The 20,029-nt window shown below is 37.0% G+C and overlaps 1 protein-coding gene across 1 annotated transcript; it reads left to right on the plus strand.

The window, feature by feature from the left end:
* The first annotated feature begins 19,045 nt into the window (after positions 1-19,045).
* Positions 19,046-19,788, plus strand: LOC124461545. The gene has a single exon (XM_047013055.1). The coding sequence runs from the start codon at positions 19,077-19,079 to the stop codon at positions 19,770-19,772; it is 696 nt and encodes a 231-aa protein (XP_046869011.1). The 5' UTR covers positions 19,046-19,076; the 3' UTR covers positions 19,773-19,788.
* Positions 19,789-20,029: the final 241 nt, after the last annotated feature.

The following is a 20,029-nucleotide window of genomic DNA, read 5'->3' on the forward strand; positions in this document are numbered from 1 at the left end:
GACAACATTCAAAATGATCTAAATATACCTAGCGTAAAATCTGAAATAGTTACTCAACAACTAAAGTATTCTGCGAAACTGGATGCACACCAAAATGTTCTTGCCAAATCCCTTACGCGAACTAATAATAGAACTCGTCTTAAAAGAAATGACAGACCAACCCAATAACAAGTGATTAGGGCCGCCTGCAATATCCCCAGGATTTATCTTAAGTACTAGTATAAGAAAAATATCTCAAACTTGTTGTTAGGCTCTAATTTAAGAGTAGATTCAACAAATATATATTAAACGTTAAAAAAAAAAAAAAAAAAAAAAAAAAAAACATAGAACGCCAACGACGATCGCCTTTAGATGTAATTGGGAACATTGCGAACGGCTTATTTGGTGTGCTGGACTCAAAGTATGCAACAGAGATGTCAGGCACCATACGAAAAGTTAAATCAAATGAAGATTACTTATTGAACTTGCTGCAAAATCAGACATCTGTAATTGATTCAACGATAAATATCATTAAGCGAGATGAAGCCACAATTGAAAATCAGATGAAACTAATGGAACAACAAATGAACGACATGACAAGGTCCAGGACAATGCGGTAAAGGCATTGCAATGGTATATCACGCTAACTACTCAGATGACAGTTATTGCAGGGAATTTGCAACGAATTCAAACCGAAATTTCCCGAATATTTACAGATGTCCATCATAGCAAAATAAGCCCGTTACTACTATTACCAGGCCAGCTTCGGGAACATCTGAACCAACTGAAGAGACATTTTCCGTTTGATTTGGATTTGCCAGTTCTAGATAACGACGTCTTGCAATTATATGGCTTAAAGAAGGCACAATCGCAAACAATCATGTGATATTTAAGATCACGTTTCCATTAGTGGCAACGCAGGCATTGTAACTGTATAACCTGGTATCATATATTTGTTTTGATAAACAAACGAAGTTTACGGCTAATAGCAACTGTGAGTTCCAGCTATTCAAAAACACAAAATCATCAACTTGTCAAATACAACACACAAACAGGTCATTCGTGTGGTTCGACATGTATCACAAAAATCAGTGTATTTTTGCCACCACTAGACCAATTGAACTCGCAGTGACCTGTGACGATAATATATAAGGTGTCACTATCAAGAAGACTATATTGTTAACTCTAGACCCGACATGTACAGTAAGGAGTTCTGCTATACGAATAACAGGTCACCGTATAACTACGACAGACACAATGAAATTGTCATATGTCCGATTTGGCAACTTCAGCATTGGCCCAACAAAAGTAGCGCCAACAACAAAACAATTCACAAAGATGCAGCTAAGCTACGATGAACTAAGCAACATTCAAGGAAAACCGGAAACTAAGCAAAACTGGAAATTACCAGAAGACCCCAGTCAACCGGCTCACCATGTTATCGACTCCTACGTAGCGCTAGCAATACCATTGGTTCTTGTGATGGTATATGGAATAAGAAAATGCTCACAACCCCCAAGCCACAATGGTCCAGAGCAGTCAACCGTGAGGATCGTCAATCCCATACCGACTCCAGCTGCAGCAAGCCCAGCCCCCAGCAATTTTGCGGTCAACGTTGGATAACGTTGAACAGGTGTTCAACGGCCGGGAGTATGTTGGTGTTTAGATTATATAAAATAGGATAACATTAAAACAATTATAATATAGAACAAATGGAAATGTATGTCAATTAAGTATGTAACCCGATTATGGATATCGATGGCTCATCAGTCATAAGTAGATCTGATATGGTCACAGTAAACAATAAAGACCTAGTTAATTAAGCTGCTATGGTTAGCTATTATCAATAAAGACGTATTTTGCTGACCTAACACTATGTCGAACTATGCACTGGTGAGCTCGCTATTTGTACTATAAAAGAAATGCATATATACAATTGGTTTCTGATGCATATGTTCACGCCACCGGGTGAACAGCAGAGAGTGAGGGGTAGGGTTTTTTCCAAAACCGAATTCGGTCATACTGAGGAGGGTGACGAAGGGTTCTCCTGTAAATCGCCATATTCAATCCAGTACGAGCATCTAACCCGAACACCCGTTCTTTCATTGCTTTCGATAATATACCTGTTTTCAACCCGAAACATTCTCGTGTGTGTCGGGACATCTAACATGTAACATAAATAGAAATAAACCAGAATTAATCTTAAACGAAGTTCTCGCGCGTTTTAATTGCATTACTCACTCACCAGACCCCTGCAGAAATTGGCACCCGCCAACCATTTGAGGCTTATTCGGGTCCTTCCGCCCCTCCACAAACACTTATTAACATCAGATACCAATTGTAGCTACATCGGGTGTGCATCGCTGTGTCTTTGGCCCCCATCTCTAACTTTGTAATCTCACTCCGAGGTCCACCCAATTTATGTGTTGGTTGCGATAACTTTTAGTCACTGGTTTATGTGCTAGTGCCTATTTATATATAAACAAATAAACATTTAATAAATTCAAGAAATACTAACGTCTTTCATCGAACACTGGCCTCTTCGATATCGAGGAAATCAGCATTCAACAAAAGACATTTTGGAATGCAACGCAACACGCTCTTCATATTCGACGTCCACTTGTGCTAAGGAAAGCCAGCTGAACTAAGAGCGCCATAAAGTTCATTGACCATTGCGATTGCAGTTTGTTCAGTGTGAGCCCCTGCCAGCACATAATCGACATACATAAGTATAGGACTTGATAATATCGCTATCCAACGGAAATTTGGATTGTACATTATTTGCGAGTTGTTTAAGTACTCTCCTGGCTAAGAACGGAGCACAGCTAATGCCAAACGTAACGGTATAAAGCTCGTAATCACCAAGTTGACCTTTTTTGTTTCGGAACAGGATTCTCTGAAATGTCGTTTGATCGGATCGACTGGATCGACCATAATTTGCCGGTTTTTGTGATGTCGACATTGAAAACTACTCGGAAAAAACGTTAGTTGTGTTATTGTTGGGCTTAAAAACTGCATGGTGTGTCAAATAAAATTTGTTATTACTGCCGTCAAATAGCACCTGACGCATGTGGCCCAAGTCCAAATTCTCTTAGATGACGGAAAAGTCTGGATGCCGGAAAGAGTTTCCGCTGGTATGACATCAATACCGAGAAGCAGATCGATCTTCGCCTTTAATCTAAAGGAGCGACCAGATAGCTGGATATTCGGCATTCCTTCCATTGCGGGTGGGGCTATCGCACATGAAGGCAAATCGTCAGCAACTTGGCACGGGACAAATGCTTCTGTCTCTATCTGGACTGGAGGTCCCACTTTGGTGCACTTTGGTGCAAGTATAAACAATTAAATATGTACGCAGTTTTTATTTTTTTTTTATTTTTAACGTTTCCATAAGTTTGTGACTGTACTTTGGGAGCTTTTGCCCGATTTTAGACATCAGACTATTCAGCCAAAATCTATCGAAAGCCTGGGCAACATCGATAAAAACAGCACAGTATTATTTTAGTTTGAATGCTGTTCGTATTTCGGGTGTTATGCGATTGACTTGTTCAATTGTACCATGTTTTTCGCACTGGTGCGAAGGGAGTGTGTTCTCCGATGCCAGAAATGAGTTTAGTCCGATCTGCAGGATCTTTACAAAAAACGTCAAAAGTCATGGGAGCAAACTAATTAGCTTAAAGGATGATGGCTGGGTTTTGTCCTTTCCCACTTTAGGAATCATGATGATACTGGACGCTCTTGGGAAGTTGTATAGTATGGCAATAATAGGGAGTTCGAGGATCATTTTCAGTGTAATTAGGTCATGGCCAGGGGCTTTTTTCGGCTTTAAGTGGGTTCTAATAACTGCAGTGATCTCATCCGATTGGAGTTCCGAGTACTAACTATCTGTTAATGTGCTCGAAAGGGGAAGTACAAGTGAGTTGAATGTTGGATTTGGCTGCAAAACCATTCTAAGATGTGTGGCAAATACAGATGCCCTCTCTTCGTCACTGCGGGCCCATCCACCGGTTGGACTCCTTATCGGTGAAACTGTCTCTGTAGGAGCGCTTAAAGTTGGATGGGCTTTCCACAGAGGATGTTTAGTGCTGGTTGGACTGAGCTTTTCTGTGTATTTCCATTGAGCCCAGCTTTCCTCTTGTCTTAACGCCTTGGAGAGGTTGCGATTAGCATGCCTTAGGCGAAGTTTTGCTGCTGATGAGCGAGTAATCTGTCATTCTCTTTTAGACGTCGTTTTTCCGTTACTAATTGTTCTATCCGCCGGTTCGTACGCCTGTCAACAGGTTTAGAGTAAGAAGAGGCATGTGGAGTAGATACTCTTGCTCTTTTCGATTAGGATACCTGTCCCGCCATGATCTTTTCCGTCTGGATGGTTTGTTACGTAGAAGGTATATTTCGGTATTTGAAAATTCCGATATCAGCATGACGTTCATTTCACTTGAGTCTAGGAATTGTAGCATTTCGTTTTTGTGCTTGGAGATGCCGTTAGCAATCCAAAGACATAGACATAGCCATTATTTATTATCGATAAGCTTCTGGTTAATCAGGTTATGATTCCGCATCAGTTCCTGCATGTAGTTTTGCATGAACATCATACAAGTGGTCATGTTTTGATTAAGTGAGATCAATAGGGCCTCTAAGCAACTTGGAGTTGGCTGGCCAAGTTCTGGTGCGCTAGGTGGCGGTTTCCGTAGATGGTGAAGTGACGGAGTCTCTTTCGCGGGCTCCGTCTGTCCAGTTCGGCAAAGAATATCCCCAGTGTAGTTTTGGAGGCGTTGTAGGTGACCTTTGGTCCAGCTGGCGGTTTGTGCCCGTTTAGGTGTGATTTAAGACTCTTAAAGATAGGACATCCTCTGTAGTTGGCCCTGTGGTTCCCTCCACAGATACCGCATAGTCTTAGTGCAACGTTATTTCTGACCTTCGTGAAAATGCCTCCTTTGTGATATTCACCACAGCCAACACACACTGATATTTAATATTAAATATCAAAGTTGGGAGCAGAGCCGATTATTATATTGACTGTAACTTGTGTTATATTTATCCGATCGCATTCAAATTTTGGGATCTGGGGTTTTATATCCAATATTATCACATATGTAAATTTCCAATTTTTATGACAATGTTTTTTCTAGTTCTTCTACAGCTATATGATATAGTGGTCCGATCCTGATGGTTTTCATATATTTATTTATTTATTTATTTAAGAGCTAACTTATTAATAGTGAAATTATAGGCTAGCTTATTACGTGGCTATGGCAGCAGAGGCCTTCAGCTCTAGAGTTGTATGAGTTTATGTATGAGTTCTCTTAACTGTGTGTTGTATGTATTTACATATTTACATATATACATGGGGTGATGAGAGTTTCTTAATTTAAGTTAATTTGTATGTTCTTAGATGTGGTGATATAAATTTGTTGTTCTTAAGTATTTTAGAATGTTTGATATGTTTGAGGATGTGGGTTGTGCTAGGCATTGGAGAGGGTTGGTGTTTTTAAATATTGCTTGTCTTTGGGGTTTTAGGGTATTGCAGTTGGTGAGGATGTGCTCGATTGATATGATGTCGTTGCAAAAGGGGCATATACAGGGAGATTGATCGATGTAGTGTATGTGTGTTATTTTGGAGTGTCCGAGTCTAAGTCTGGTTATTATTATTTGGTCTCTTCTCGAGAGAGATAATGAATTTCTTTGAAAAATGTGATAGTTGTTAAGTTTGTGTGGGTTATTAGCTTGATACCAGGTTGATGTTTCGGTTATGTTGGATTGTAGTTTTGTGAGGTGCATGTTTTTTAAGTATTTTTGTATGTCTTGTACGTTAAGGTTTTCCTTTGTTATTAGAGGCTGTTTCGTTGCATTTTTAGCAGAATTATCTGCTAGCTCGTTCCCTGCTATTCCTACATGCCCGGGCACCCAAAGTAGTTTGAATTTGGGGAAGGTTTTTTGCATTATATTGCGAGCGTATGAGGGGTAATGTTCATTGTTGTTTGTGTTGTTAATTGCGTCTATTGCGGAGAGTGAGTCTGTGCATATGCAGAATTTACCTCTTTTATTTTTTAGGGTTTCTAAAGCTTCTACTATTGCAATGAGTTCTGCGGAAAATACGGAGGAGTAGTGGGGTAGGAGATATGATTTAATGGTATCGGCTTCATCTGTGATGGCAAAGGTAGTGATGGTGTCGTTTTGGGATCCGTCTGTATAGATGTATGTGTATTTAAGCTTGTCAATGGTGTTAATTTGATTGAATTCGGCTCTGTATGTTTGTGGGCATGTGTTTTTTTTATTAAAGTTTCTTAGTGTCGTGTCCGTGATTATTTGGCTTACATTCCATGGTGTAGTAGTCAGAGTAAGTGGTTTTGTGGGCTGAAAGGGAAGGTTGTGGTTTCTGCTGTATTTTATTATTAGGTCTATTGTTGAATTGTATTGTGGCCGTCTAGGAGGTCGGTATGTTTTTAGTATTTTGTGTAGTGGTGAATTTTTTGCTGTGATCAGAGTTTTTACGAGGGTGGCTGTTAGTAGTTCGCGTCTGTCTTCTAATGGAGAGACTCTTGCTTCGTATAGAATGTTTTTTGATGGTGTAGTTTTGAATGCCCCAAGAGCGATTCTGAGGCCTGTATTAATTTTGGATTTTATAGGTCGCAAAGTTGTTTTTGGGCAGTGTCCATAGATGGGGAGGCCGTAATCTGCCTTGGAGTTGAGTATTGCTTTAGTGACGTTTATAAGTGTGGATGTGTTACAGTTGAGCTTTGGGCTTGCAAGGCATTTTATTATATTAATTGCTTGGAGCATGGTGTGCGTGAGTTGTTCCGTGTGTTTATTCCATCTGTGTTTGTTGTTAAAGTGTTTTCAGCGAGTTTGTTGTAGGCTATTATAAATAGGGTAACTGAGAGTGGCGAGCCCTGGGGGATGCCGTTGTGGATGGGTTGGAAGGGGGAGAGGTAGGTGTTTATTCGTACTGTAATTTTCCTGTTCGTCATGAAGTTTTTTATGTAGTTTAGTATTTTAGGTCCTGTTTTCCATTCCGTGAGTTGGTCAAGTACTGAGTGTAGTCCGATTCTGTCAAAAGCTTTTGCAAAGTCTAGGGATATTATGGACGTATGGTTTCTTCTGGAGATGGATCTTGTTAGTAGATGGTCTATCAGCAGTAGACTGTCTATTGCAGATTTCCCCTTCTTGAAACCTGTTTGACTGTTATGGATTAGTTTGTCATTAGAAACAAACCACCACAGTCGCTTTGCTATTATTTTGTCTAGCACCTTTGATAGGCAAGAGTTCAGAGATATTGGTCGGTAGGAGTTTAGTGAGGTTTTGTCTGTATTGGGTTTTCATATATTATTTTTGCCGGGTAATAAAAAAACGCCGAAAAAAAATTTTAGCCCGATAGCTCTTAAGACGGCTAAGTAAAACGCATACGCATACCCTCTGCAAGGGTATAAAAATCAAAGAAACTAACTGCGGGAATGTCGAAATTTTTATACCCTTGCAGTCTTTGCCAATAATTTTTTTTACATTTTGAAATTTGTTTCCCTGCAACTCAAGCCCTAAGCAAAGCACGGCACGCATACACATACAGTTCATGTAGCGTTGTGTCTGTGTGTGTATGCATGTGCTCTGTTGATTTCATGAAATATTATTAGATTGACTGTAACTTGCGTTCTATTTATCCGATCAGATTGGGATCTGAGGTTTTATATCCAATACTATTAAATTGGTAAATTTCATGGTGATAATCCAATTTCTGCAAAAATGTTTCTTCTAGAACTATATGATACAGTAGTCTTATCTTGATGATTTTCATACTTTATCTTACCCGGGTAATAAAAAGCCCAAAAGAAAAAAAACATCCCGATAGCTCTTAAAATGGCTGAGTAAAACGCATATGGACCAACGGACGGACGGTCGGACGGACGTATGGTCGGACATGGCTATATCGACTCTACTTTTCATGCCGATCAGGAATATATACATATTATGGGGTCGGAAACGTCTCCTTCTGTGCGTTACAAACATCTGACCAATTTTATAATACTGTCTGCAATCGCTGCCGGCAGCGCTGCTTGGTGCCTACTACGTCATCATAAAATCAACCGAGCACATGCATACACACACACGCGCAACGCTACATAAACTGTATATGCATGCTTGCCGTGCTTTGCTTGGGAAATGATGGAAGAAGAAGAAAAATTTGTTCTAAAGATAGTAATAATGCTTTGTGTATTTATTGATGAATTGAGTTTCTGGGAAAGAAATTTCAAAATGTAAAAATATTATTGCCAAGGACTACAAGGGTATATAATGCTTCTTTGATATTTAAATCAAAATTAAACGTATTTTTATTATAGTATGTTTTCTGTTTTACCTCATTTGCTTCTTACATTAATCTAACTCTCTTATATGCCTGTTCTAGTATAAATTTTGGCTCTTTAGCATAATCGTCTACATTATAAAGTGGTTTTATGCTACACATGCTAGTAAATTGTTCTGGCAAAATTGAAGTTTTACCAAATACAAACTGGACAATAGTCATGTGCCATAGAAGGTGTTGTATTAAAGCAATATACGAAGTACATTGTTTTGTCGACTGATATGTACGAACTTATGAACTCATTAAGTGTTCAGTGGTTACGCTCCACAACAATAAATCTTTAATTATGGAGTTTTAATATTCTGTTCCCATATCCGTAATGAACGTGTTCAGAATAAAATCTTCAAATATAGCTTTTGCTACCAGGTATTTTATGAAATCGCATTTTAAAGTTACTTCCTATTCATTGCCGAAACACATTTGTGGCGTTTTAGTAATGGTTTATAGAGTTTCGTTGTATTTAGTATGTTTTGATTATTGACACATATGGCATTTTCTTATATACTTTGAAATCTCTCGTGTCATGTTTCTCCAATAATAATGCCTTTTTATGTTAGCTAAAGTTCTAGCTATTTCTATAGGTCCTCCTTGTATTGGATTGTCATGAAATGTAAGCAGTACAGCTTCTTTATCTTTATCATCTTTATATTTATCATTGATAATAGAGAGCTGCATGAATGAGTGAAAAGTCAAATGAATCCATTTGAATTGAATTCGAATGAATGAGTGACAACTACACAATGAAATGAATGAGTGACAATTCAAAGCATCGAATTGTACTAAGGCACTCGAATCATTAGAATTATTCAAATTGACTCATTTTTATTAGGATGTTTAAAATCAACAAAAACTAATTATTTGATCAAAAATTGCGAAATGGGGGCTATTAAAATTAAAATATGCTATACACCAAAAAGTTTAGAACGCAGTTTTGGATTTGACAGTTTGGGACAAATCTTGTAAAATCTAATTTCTCTAAATTAGAGCCGCGAAAGTGGGCAAGCAGCACAATGCGAGGCAACAAATCCTTCGTCTTAGGTGCTTCGTCTATGTAGTCAACTATCCATTTTGTAGTATCTAGTGACCGGTTAGGATGAAATTTGACTTTTACAGAAGTGTTGTATGGTTCCCAGGTGTTAAATAAATTTTTCTGTTTTACCATAATATTGAAATGAAAGTTTGAGATAGAAAAGATTGTATATAGATATAGATAGATGATATACAATAATATTACGAATGTTTCAATCGAATTAATAGTAAGTTATGTCCGTATTCTATAGTTCCGATATTTTGGACAGACTTGAAGAAAATAGTAGAAGTTGTGGCATTTGTGTGCGTGTGTTAGATTTAAACGCAGAGTGGACCACCACCCCTGCAATCATTCTTTTCACATTGGTTGTATTTCACTTCGCGAAGGTGCTAAATCAGTGTGCGCGGTCTTACAGTCAAACGTTGTTAATTTGGCGGACGACTTATTGTTAGCAGGCGTCCGATTGGCCCCAAATTGTCAAATCCAAAACTGCCTGCTAAAGTTTTTGGTGTATAGCATATTTTAATTTTAATAGCCCCCATTTCGCAATTTTTGATAAAATAATTAGTTTTTGTTGCTTTTAAACATCCTAATAAAAATGAGTCAATTCGAATAATTCTAATGATTCGAGTGCCTTAGTACAATTCGATGCTTTGAATTGTCACTCATTCATTTCATTGTGTAGTTGTCACTCATTCATTCGAATTCAATTCGAATGGATTCATTTGACTTTTCACTCATTCATGCAGCTCTCTAATTGATAATAGGATCACCGGCTTGGGTAACGCTATTCTTAGAGATTGTAATATTTTATTGTCCATCGCTTCCATGCTTTAGTGTGCATAGAGTATCTGTTATTCGTTACTTACAATGACTTCGTATACGTTCGTATACGTGGCTGAGAAGCATTTACAGTTTGCTTATGCAAATTTTCTTTTTCTTTTGCTGAGCAGGAGTTTTACTGTTAACTTTCAAGACTTTAAGAATTTTATTATTTTTTTATTTTTAGGTATTTTTTAAGTCAGTGATTGATGTTTTTAAAAGAACATCAGCTACATAATTGTCTTTACCCTTTAGATACTCTACTGTGAAATTAAATTCCTCTAATTCAAGGCTCATTTGTGTAGGTTTGGATCTGGAGTTCACCATTGAAAATAGGTTGGCAGTGAAGTGTCTACCATAAATATACTATCTGAAATGTGTTATTGCCCAATGAAAAGCTGCAAATTGCTGTTCTTGATGCGTATGCGATTGGGAGCTGGAGTCCGTTTTTGTTTTGAGCTAGGACTGCACCACATGCGTATTTACTTGCATCTGTAATCATGGAAAATTCTTTACTGAAATCTAGGTATAGTAAAAGAGTCGGATTCATTAGAGCCGATTTAAGGCTTAGGAAGTTTACGTTTTTATACAAAAAGGGTAATTTTGGTCAGAAGTGTGCAACGCGTAGAAGGAAGCATGTCCGACCATATAAAGTATATATATTCTTAAACAGCACGACGAGACGAGTTCAAATAGCCATGTCTGTCCGTCCGTCCGTCCGTATGTCTGGATCAGCGCGAACTCCTCCTAGACAAATTTAGTATTAGGATGTCGTCGAATTTAGTTTTAGTTTATTACACCTAAAAACGACTCTGTCAAATTTTATCAAGATCGGATGACTATATTATATAGCTCTCATAAGAACAATCTGTGATAAACAGTGACTTTGTTCAAAAACTTTGTTATTTCCTATGCTAAAATTGTACGCTAACATTAGACTTTAATAACGTTTTTGCACTTTCACGGCAATAGGGAAAGAGTAAAAAAAAGCTTGCAAGGGTATACAAACTTTGACACGGTCAAAGTTAGCCCCGGCCATCTGGTTTTGAATTACTATTTAGTTCAAACATAACTTGATGAATAATTTTGATAATTTCGACCAGTTTGTTTTGCCTATCTTTGTTTCCTGTTTCGATGAACTAATTTTTTTGCGTCGTTGAAAGAATCGACAAGAATCTTTGCATGTTTGTTTAATGTCTCCTTCTGTATTTTTCTATTTTGGCTTACTCATTTATAATATTTTTTAAAGGTTTTATTAATTTCACGAACTGTGAGAATTAGTTCTTCTTTATCCATGCTTAGGATTTATTATTAGTTATTTAGCCATTGGTTTATTTTGCTTCTGATCATGCTCTCGTGATGCATTATGCGGATACAGAAGTCTGTTTAATAAAAATGTTCGCATTTATATTTTTTTTTTTCTCAAACCTCTAAGTCTATCACTTCTACATTTGAATCTTTTAAATCTATTACTTCATCATCCGATTCTTCTTTAATTATCGATTAGACTGAGCTCTTAAAAAGTTCGTCAACCTATTCAGGCACGTCTATAAGCTACCTTTATGGATTTTTCCATAAGATCTTCAATATTTCTTTTAAATTTGTAGTTGTTGGATATCCAATACCTAATTTTCTTGTATTTGGTATTAGTTCCCCCTGAGTGTATCAGGAAATCAAGGAAAGATGCACATAATTAATTTTTCCAAAATACTTGGAATGTGTGATCATTTTAGAATATTCCAGAATATTGAAAAACTTAAATTGAATTCATTTAATTTACATGTTTTATTAAATTGCTATAATATTTTTACCTTTTTTTGTAAACCCTTGCAGAGGGTATTATAAAATTAGTCAGATGTTTGTAACGCACAGAAGGAGACGTTTCCGTTTTCATAAAGTAAATATATTCTTGATCAGCATAAGAAGCTAAGTCGATATAGCCATGTTCGTCTGTCCGTCCATCCGTCTGTCCGCCCGTCGGTGCGTATGCCTTTTACTCAGTCAGTTTAAGAGCTATGGGGTTGAAACTTGATATTTGAGATACTTATAACCCGGGTAAGATAAAGCATGAAAATCATTAGGATCGGACCCCTATATCATACAGTTATAGAAGAAACATAGGTAAAGAAATTGGATTATCCCTATGAGTATGATAGTTTTTTATACAAGGTGGCGCAAAAGAAGTCATCCGGGCCAAAAAAAGTCACCCGATGTTGTTTGGCTCTAATTTTTTTTTTTTTGAAAAAACTTTTATGCTGTTTTTAAATTATGTTTACGTAAACATTGGGAAATTTATTGGCCAAATAAACATTAGTTTTTTTTATTTAGAAAAAATGAGAGCCAAACAACATCGGATGACTTCTTTTGGCCCGGATGACTTCTTTTGCGCCACCTTGTATAAAAAATCAGATCCCGAAATTTAAATCAAATCGGATACATAAAACACAAGTTACAGGCAATATAAATCGGCTCTGCCAGCAGCCTACTACGTCATCATTGCTACCAGTTTAGCAAATTAGTTGCTAAATTTGGCAACTATTAAAAAATGTGCAACTTTTTTTTTATAATGCTATTAACCACAAATCTAGCAGTTTTAAATAATTTTGTTTTAGCAATTTGAGTAATTTTATTATAAAAATAGCCATTTTTTATACCCTTGCAAAAAGTGTATATTAATATTGGTCAGAAGCGTGCAACGCATAGAAGGAAGCAACTCCGACCATATAAAGTATATATATTCTTGATCAGAACGACGAGTCGAAATCATATATCCGTCTGGATCAAAGTAAACTGCTCCTAGACCGTAAAAGCTAAAGGGTAAATTTTGTATGTAGGATTGTATATACTGCACAGGTTGTATATCTCGGATTCAGCCGGATCGAACCACTATATCATATAGCTCCCATACAAACGGCAAAGTCACGAACAGTGACTTTTTTCAATAACTTCGTCATTTTCTGAGATATTGTAGTGAAATTGAATATTGGTGACTTTACTACACCTTTTAACGTCTGTGTAAAATATGATTAAGATCGTTTGACTATATCATATAGCTCCCATAGGAACGATCAGTCGAAAACAGTGACTTTTCTGAATAACTTCGTTACTTTTAACGCGATTGCTTTCAAATTAAACATCTGTTTAATAAAGATCGGGTAACTATATCATATAGCTCCCATATGAACGATCGGTGGAAAACAGTGACTTTGATCAATATCTTCCGTTTTACCCATGCTACGATTGTAGGCAGTTCTTTCGCAAACATTAGCCTTTTTAGATAAAACATTTTTTCACTTTGATGGCTATAGGTGAGGAAAGAGTTACCAAAAAAGTTGCAAGGGTGTACAAACTTTGACGCGGTCTAAGTTAGCCCCGGCCCTCTGGTTATATTGAAATAATGCAACAGTAAGGACATTCTCAATGTACTGGCATATTCTGAATGTCAAGACATTCACAATATACCAATTCAAATTAAGAAAATACATTTTGTCAAGTGGGAGTTTTTTGAAGATACCACCAAGTTTTGGGCGGGAGTCCTAAATTACAAAGACGCTGGCAACAAGTTTGCCATAAAAATGTTTTCGGGGCCATAGAAATTGAACGCATATTCTCAAAATTGGTGCATGGCATCTTCAACTGGGTACTTGTTCCAAATGATACCTTACGCTGGAGCCCGAGATGAGTATAATAAGAAGCTGGGATTAGGAGCTTCTGTAATAATGGATATGTTAGAAAAACTAGAGTTCCCTCAACGTCACCAAATCTATTTTAATAAGTTTTTTACATCGCACTACCTAATGTGCCTATTAAGCGATCAAGCAATCTGCGCAATTGGTAGTGTACGCTCTAATCGTCAGCGTGATGGACAACCCAGCCAATATGTTGTCCAGCAACCTAATCTTATTAAAAACTACAATGCCTATATGGGTGGAGTAGATTTGCATGACAATGCAGTTTTTAACTACATTTCGATTAGATCGATAAAATGGTGGTGGCCACTTTGGTTGGGTATTTTGGACTCTGCCGTTGTCAATGCTTGGAAGCTCCAATGTCTTACAGATAAAATGCTCACACGGCAAAATATGCCACAATTGGAATTTCGGGTTGAGCTTGCAAGAAATTTGCTACTTACCGAAGATAACATCGATAAGGAAGACGTTCCAGTGGAATCTGAAGATGAAGATGAATGTGTCCCCATTTCAAATATTCCAAGAGTCTCTGGAAAGCACTTGCTGGTTACGGAGCCCAACAAAAAGGCACGTCGTTGCAAGTTTTGCCACAAACCCACTATGCGACTATGTGAAAAGTGTCAAGTGCATTTGCATATAAATAACTGTTTTGCTGTGTACCATAAGGATAAAAAATTAACCATAACATAGAATGCTCAACTAACTAAGAACCGTCTTTTATTTAATAAATTTTAACAACTTTTCGAAATTCAAAATTAGAAGCAGTTCTGGAAATGGTATAGTGGGAAACGGCCATTGTTCGACTTTTCGAACAGTCGATTCTGGCTAAACTAAAATACAATCGTGGACAAAAGTATTTTGACTTCACGTTGTCAAGTGTAAAATCGATTTTTTCTGGAAACTGAGAGGAGTAACGGTACCCTTTAAATTTTTAATAGAGAGATAGTATCAAAGCTTATAAGAAACCAAAAGCTTGCAGTGATAACGGTAAATATAAAGTTGCTGTATTTATTTGAGTTAAAGATTCTGCTTATATGGCTGGACAAAAGTATTTTGACATTTCAATGTTGCTTAATAGAAAGTGAGATAAAGTAAACTTTGCTGAAAAATAGGTTTATATTAATAAAAAGTAAACCCTCCTTTGGCATCAATGACCTTTTGTAAGCGTACAGGAACTGATTTGACCAATTTTTGTAGCGTTTCCAAGGATATGTCCTGCCAAAGTCGTTGAATTTCAGCAATCGTCTGCTCACGCGTTCTGGATAAGTCAGCGCTGCGTTTTCTTTTAATGTAAGCCCGCACATTCTCTATTATGTTTAAATCAGGGCTTTGAGGTGGCCAATCTAATGTATTGACTTCGACATCGCTTAAAAACTCTGTTATCATATGCGCCTTGTGGCATGGAGCGTTGTCCTGTTGCAGCACAAATGCCTGTCCAATGAGCCGGTCACCGGATGTAAATGCGTTGTCATTTAGGACACGCAAATATTTGTCCTTGTTCATTGTTCCATCAACTGGGACCAAATCGCCCACACCATTTAAGGACACGCAACCCTAGAACATAACCGATCCTTCGCCATGTGATACTCGCTCGCACACAGGCCTTATTTTTTTGCGAATATTTCTGGGCAATCTACAATAAACAGTATATTTTTCGATCCATGATACTCAAAAGAACTTTCGTCTGTCCATAATACTTGTGCCCAAAACGATTCTGGCTTGTGTAAATATGTTTTGGCAAATGTTAACCTTTTGAGCTTATTTTTTGGTGAAATGAAAGGAATTGGACGAGCAATATAGGTTGAAAAATTGGCCTCCTTTAGCCGTCTTTCGACAGTTTTTCTACTTATTGGTATGTTTAATTGCTCACTTAGTTCAATGGATGCTGCTTGTGGTGTAATTAGCACATTTGTCTTAAACTTTCTCAATATTATGCGGTCTTGAATAGGCTTTGTCTTACGTGGTCTTCCCGTTCGGACCTTATTTTTAAGTGGTTGATTGTTTTTTTGCTTATTTATTTGATAATAAATAGTTTGTTTTTGTATAATTTGCAAAGGTAATCCACAGAAATACCTGCATTATATTTTGTGACCATTTCATTTCTAATGAGTTCACTTAATTCACGTGTTTTTCCCATATATTAACAAAAAAAAAATTCAAATATACAGAAACACCAACTAATATTCACAAAGATAATTAAACTCACTTAAAAAAATTAAACACGTGATATGTAGCGCAAAAGCATCAACGAAAATCAATATGAAAAGCAATGTCAAAATACTTTTGTCCAGCCATATAAGCATAATCTTTAACTCAAATAAATACAGCAACTTCATATTTACCGTTATCACTGCAAGCTTTTGGTTTCTTATAAGCTTTGATACTATCTCTCTATTAAAAATTTAAAGGGTACCGTTACTCCTCTCAGTTTCCAGAAAAATGCGATTTTACACTTGACAACGTGAAGTCAAAATACTTTTGTCCACGATTGTACATAGGTAGATTTTTTTTTAACCACAGATTTGGATTTGGGGGGGTATGCTAAGTATCATAAAAAAAAAGTAATTTTGCTCCTTAAGATCAAAAATTTTTTTGGCTTGGCCCGAAATGGGTTAACTTAATAGAAACCAAATTACGCAACGCCATGAGAGTTAAAACATTAAATGCGATTTTGTATATAAGGTGAGTTTTAAATTTAAAAAGTAATTCAAATTGAACATATTAAACTTCGATAATTTTAACAGGTATAGACTACAAAGATACGGAAAATGTTGCCATAGTTATTTTCTACCTTATGAGTACTTGACACAAATTAGTGGCAATGAGATGTACACCTATGTATTTTAAGTATTCTGTAGTTAAATGTAATTATAAGATCATGTTTAAGATCATGTTCCTTATTAATTTAAGAGTTTTTAACTTTGATTTTTATTTTTGTATATCTTAATTTTTTAGCAAGATTTGAGACGGTCACATTTGCTCTCTTGCTACTCTTTGATCCTAGTATTTTAATTGTCTCTCTAAGAGATAGGGAAGTTTAGCGCGTCTGACGTGTGAGTCAGTCGTTGCTGAGCGTTGAGGAGTAGGACAGATATCGAGAGAGAACGTTAATAATAACTATAATAAATAATAATAAGTACATTAAGAAATTAAATGAACTACTATTAATCTAAAGCAACTAAAACCCGAATCTTCTAAATATTCTGACATCGGTTAATTCATCTATCGCCCACAATTTCTTAAAAATTAAAATAATAAGCAATTTTTGGCAACTTTTCTTCCCATATCTAGCAATTTTAGCTCAAACAGCAGTCCTGCCACCCTGTACGTCATTGCTTGAATCATCAGAGCACACGCATACACACACAGACGCAACGCTATGTGTTCCAATCGCAGCATGCATGTAAAAGGGGATGGGGATGAAGAAGAACAAGAAATAGAAAAGAGGCCCTTTTTGTTACACATTTATTGCGTAGTAGATACGCTTTGTACAGGATATATGCGCACATGAACGTTTTGTTAAATGCTTATAAAATTTTTGCTTTTTTTTATACAAATTGGACAAAAATTTTGGACGTTTCAAAATTTATTTTAATTTATTTTCTTCTTTTGAATTAATTAAGCGAACCGCCTGAGATAATAAATTCTCTTTTGGATGATGAAATTAATGGTGAAATTTCGTCACGTCTACTTTAGGACCAATTCCCACTCGTTCCATATCTGGGGAATGCTTGTGATTTACGGTGGATGTTCAACAGCGATTCCCACTGGCACCATCCACCATCTGTTAACTGCTAATTATACAGCTGCCATAGGCAGCTTGTTGCAAAGTGTAGCGACAAAAATAAATAATTCTTAATTGTTAAAATAGATCAATATTTTACATATATCGTTAGTAACTTATATTGTGCATTTTTAATAACTTTAAGTAATACATTATATGTATGTAGGCCTATGCCCATACATACAAATATATGTAAATGTGTGTACATATGTTGTATGGCTTAAGAGCATCACTTCAATAGCGTTTCAACTAAAATGAACCTAAACATAATATATATTGTATTTATGTAAATATTTATAAGAATTCTTCTGATTTTATAAATTAATATTTTAAGAATTATATATGTTTTGTTTTCGAACGTATATCAGATGCATATTGTGCACGCCTCCGGGTGAACAGCAGAGAAAAATCCCATGGCTTTTTCCCAAAATCGAATTCGATCATACTGAGGAGAGTGACGAAGGGTTTTCCTGTAAATTGCCATATTCAATCCAGTACGAGATTTTCCCCCGAATACCCGCACTTTTTTTCCACTTGCAATTAACATCAAATTTAACTTCAACCGAACCTTTTCGTGTGTGAGATTTTACTGTAAATAAAATAAATTTAAACGTTGGTCCTTCGAGCCGGATATCCTTCCGCTCTTCCAGCTTGCATCGGCGGAATTCTTGATAAGTACAACATTTCTTATTAAAAATCGTATTCACATTATATCCCATTACAAACTTATAAAAGTGTGAGGTTTCCCGTATAAGTATATGTCGCATAATGGACGTACTTTGGACACTGTACGTGTCTGTCACATTATGAATATAGTTTGACCACTGTGCTTGCCAGAGCAAGCTGTGCAATGAGTTTGGGATATTGGGAATGCTTCTTAGAATTTGACTATAGCGAAGAATATGACTGGCGCCTAGGTGCCGTACGAGTGAGGCGACAGCGTTGTCGCGCTGTTGCCGAGTGTAGTCCAGCTTGGCGTCTAAAAAGAAGTAGATCGATGCGTGATCGAAGAATGCGAGTCAGTTGCGTTCGGATAATTGTATGCGTCGGTTGGAATTCACTTCACTCTTAAAGTTTCTGAAACAATATGGCAGACCAGCAGATAGAACCAAATGACCCTGCGACATCAGAAGTGGGATCTGCCTTGCCTACAAATACCACCGATGCATACTTGGCAGCTTTACAACTGCAAAACAACAACCTTTTGGAGATCATTAAAAATATGCAGACACCAAGAGCTTCGGCAACTGATGAAAAGGGAAAACATGTAACTCTGCCAAAATTTAATCCTGAGGGAGCTAGAGCAGACGCCACAGCTTGGTGTACGACAGTGGATCTCATATTTGCTGATAAAATGCCAGAAGGAAGCACCCTGATTATAACTTTAAGTAAGGCGCTAGAGGGAAGCGCATCACAATGGCTGTCCCAAATATGCTTTGCTGGCATTACATGGCCACAATTCAAAGAACTCTTTGTGCAACGCTTTGTTGGCATAGAAACGTCTGCGGCTATACTGATGAAAATTTTGAACGGGCGACCAAAGTCTGGAGAAAGCTACACCGAGTATGGCAGCCGAATTGTCTGGAGGAAATCGCGGTTTATCTAGCTCTGGCCCACATGGCACAAATGGATGACAAATTGTCGCGCTTGGTTTTTACAAACAATATTAAAACCCGAAATGAAATGCAACAACAACTACAAGCGCACACTTTTAAGAAGCGGAACCTAGATGACGACTCATCTACAACAGGCCCGGAGCGTAAAAAGCCTAAGTATCTCTCTCAAGTGAAATGCAACTATTGTGGAAAGTCTGGGCATAAATATGCTGAATGTCGTGCTCGACAAAGGACACCAATTCAAGGAAAAAGCCACTACGGAAGTTCATCGCAAGGATCAAAAGACCGGTCAACTGTCAAATGTTTCAAATGCGACGAGCTTGAACACTTCGCATCCGCTTGCCCAAAAGGAGGACCACGAGGAAACGACCGAGTAATTGAGAAACGTGTAGACATCTGTACTGTAGCTCCGCCATCAGGAACAATATGCAGTTCAACCGGTGAGTCTATTCCATTTTGTTTCGACTCCGGAGCTGAATGCTCCTTGGTTAAGTAAAGCGTCGCCGATAAGTTTAGTGGTAAAAGAATTAATAACATTGTAAAGTTAAACGGTATAAGTAATGATTCAATATGTAGCACTCAACAACTATTATGTAATATAAGTATTGATCAATGTTATTTCGAGATTTTGTTACATGTTATTATGGATAAGTATTTAAAACATGATGTACTGATTGGTGGTGAAATTTTTAGTCAGGGCTTTGGCGTAACTATGGACGCTGACAAATTTCAACTTTACAAGACCAAAAGAGT

Source organism: Drosophila willistoni, unplaced genomic scaffold (genome assembly GCF_018902025.1).
Source record: "Drosophila willistoni isolate 14030-0811.24 unplaced genomic scaffold, UCI_dwil_1.1 Seg531, whole genome shotgun sequence".
Lineage (NCBI taxonomy): Eukaryota > Metazoa > Arthropoda > Insecta > Diptera > Drosophilidae > Drosophila > Drosophila willistoni.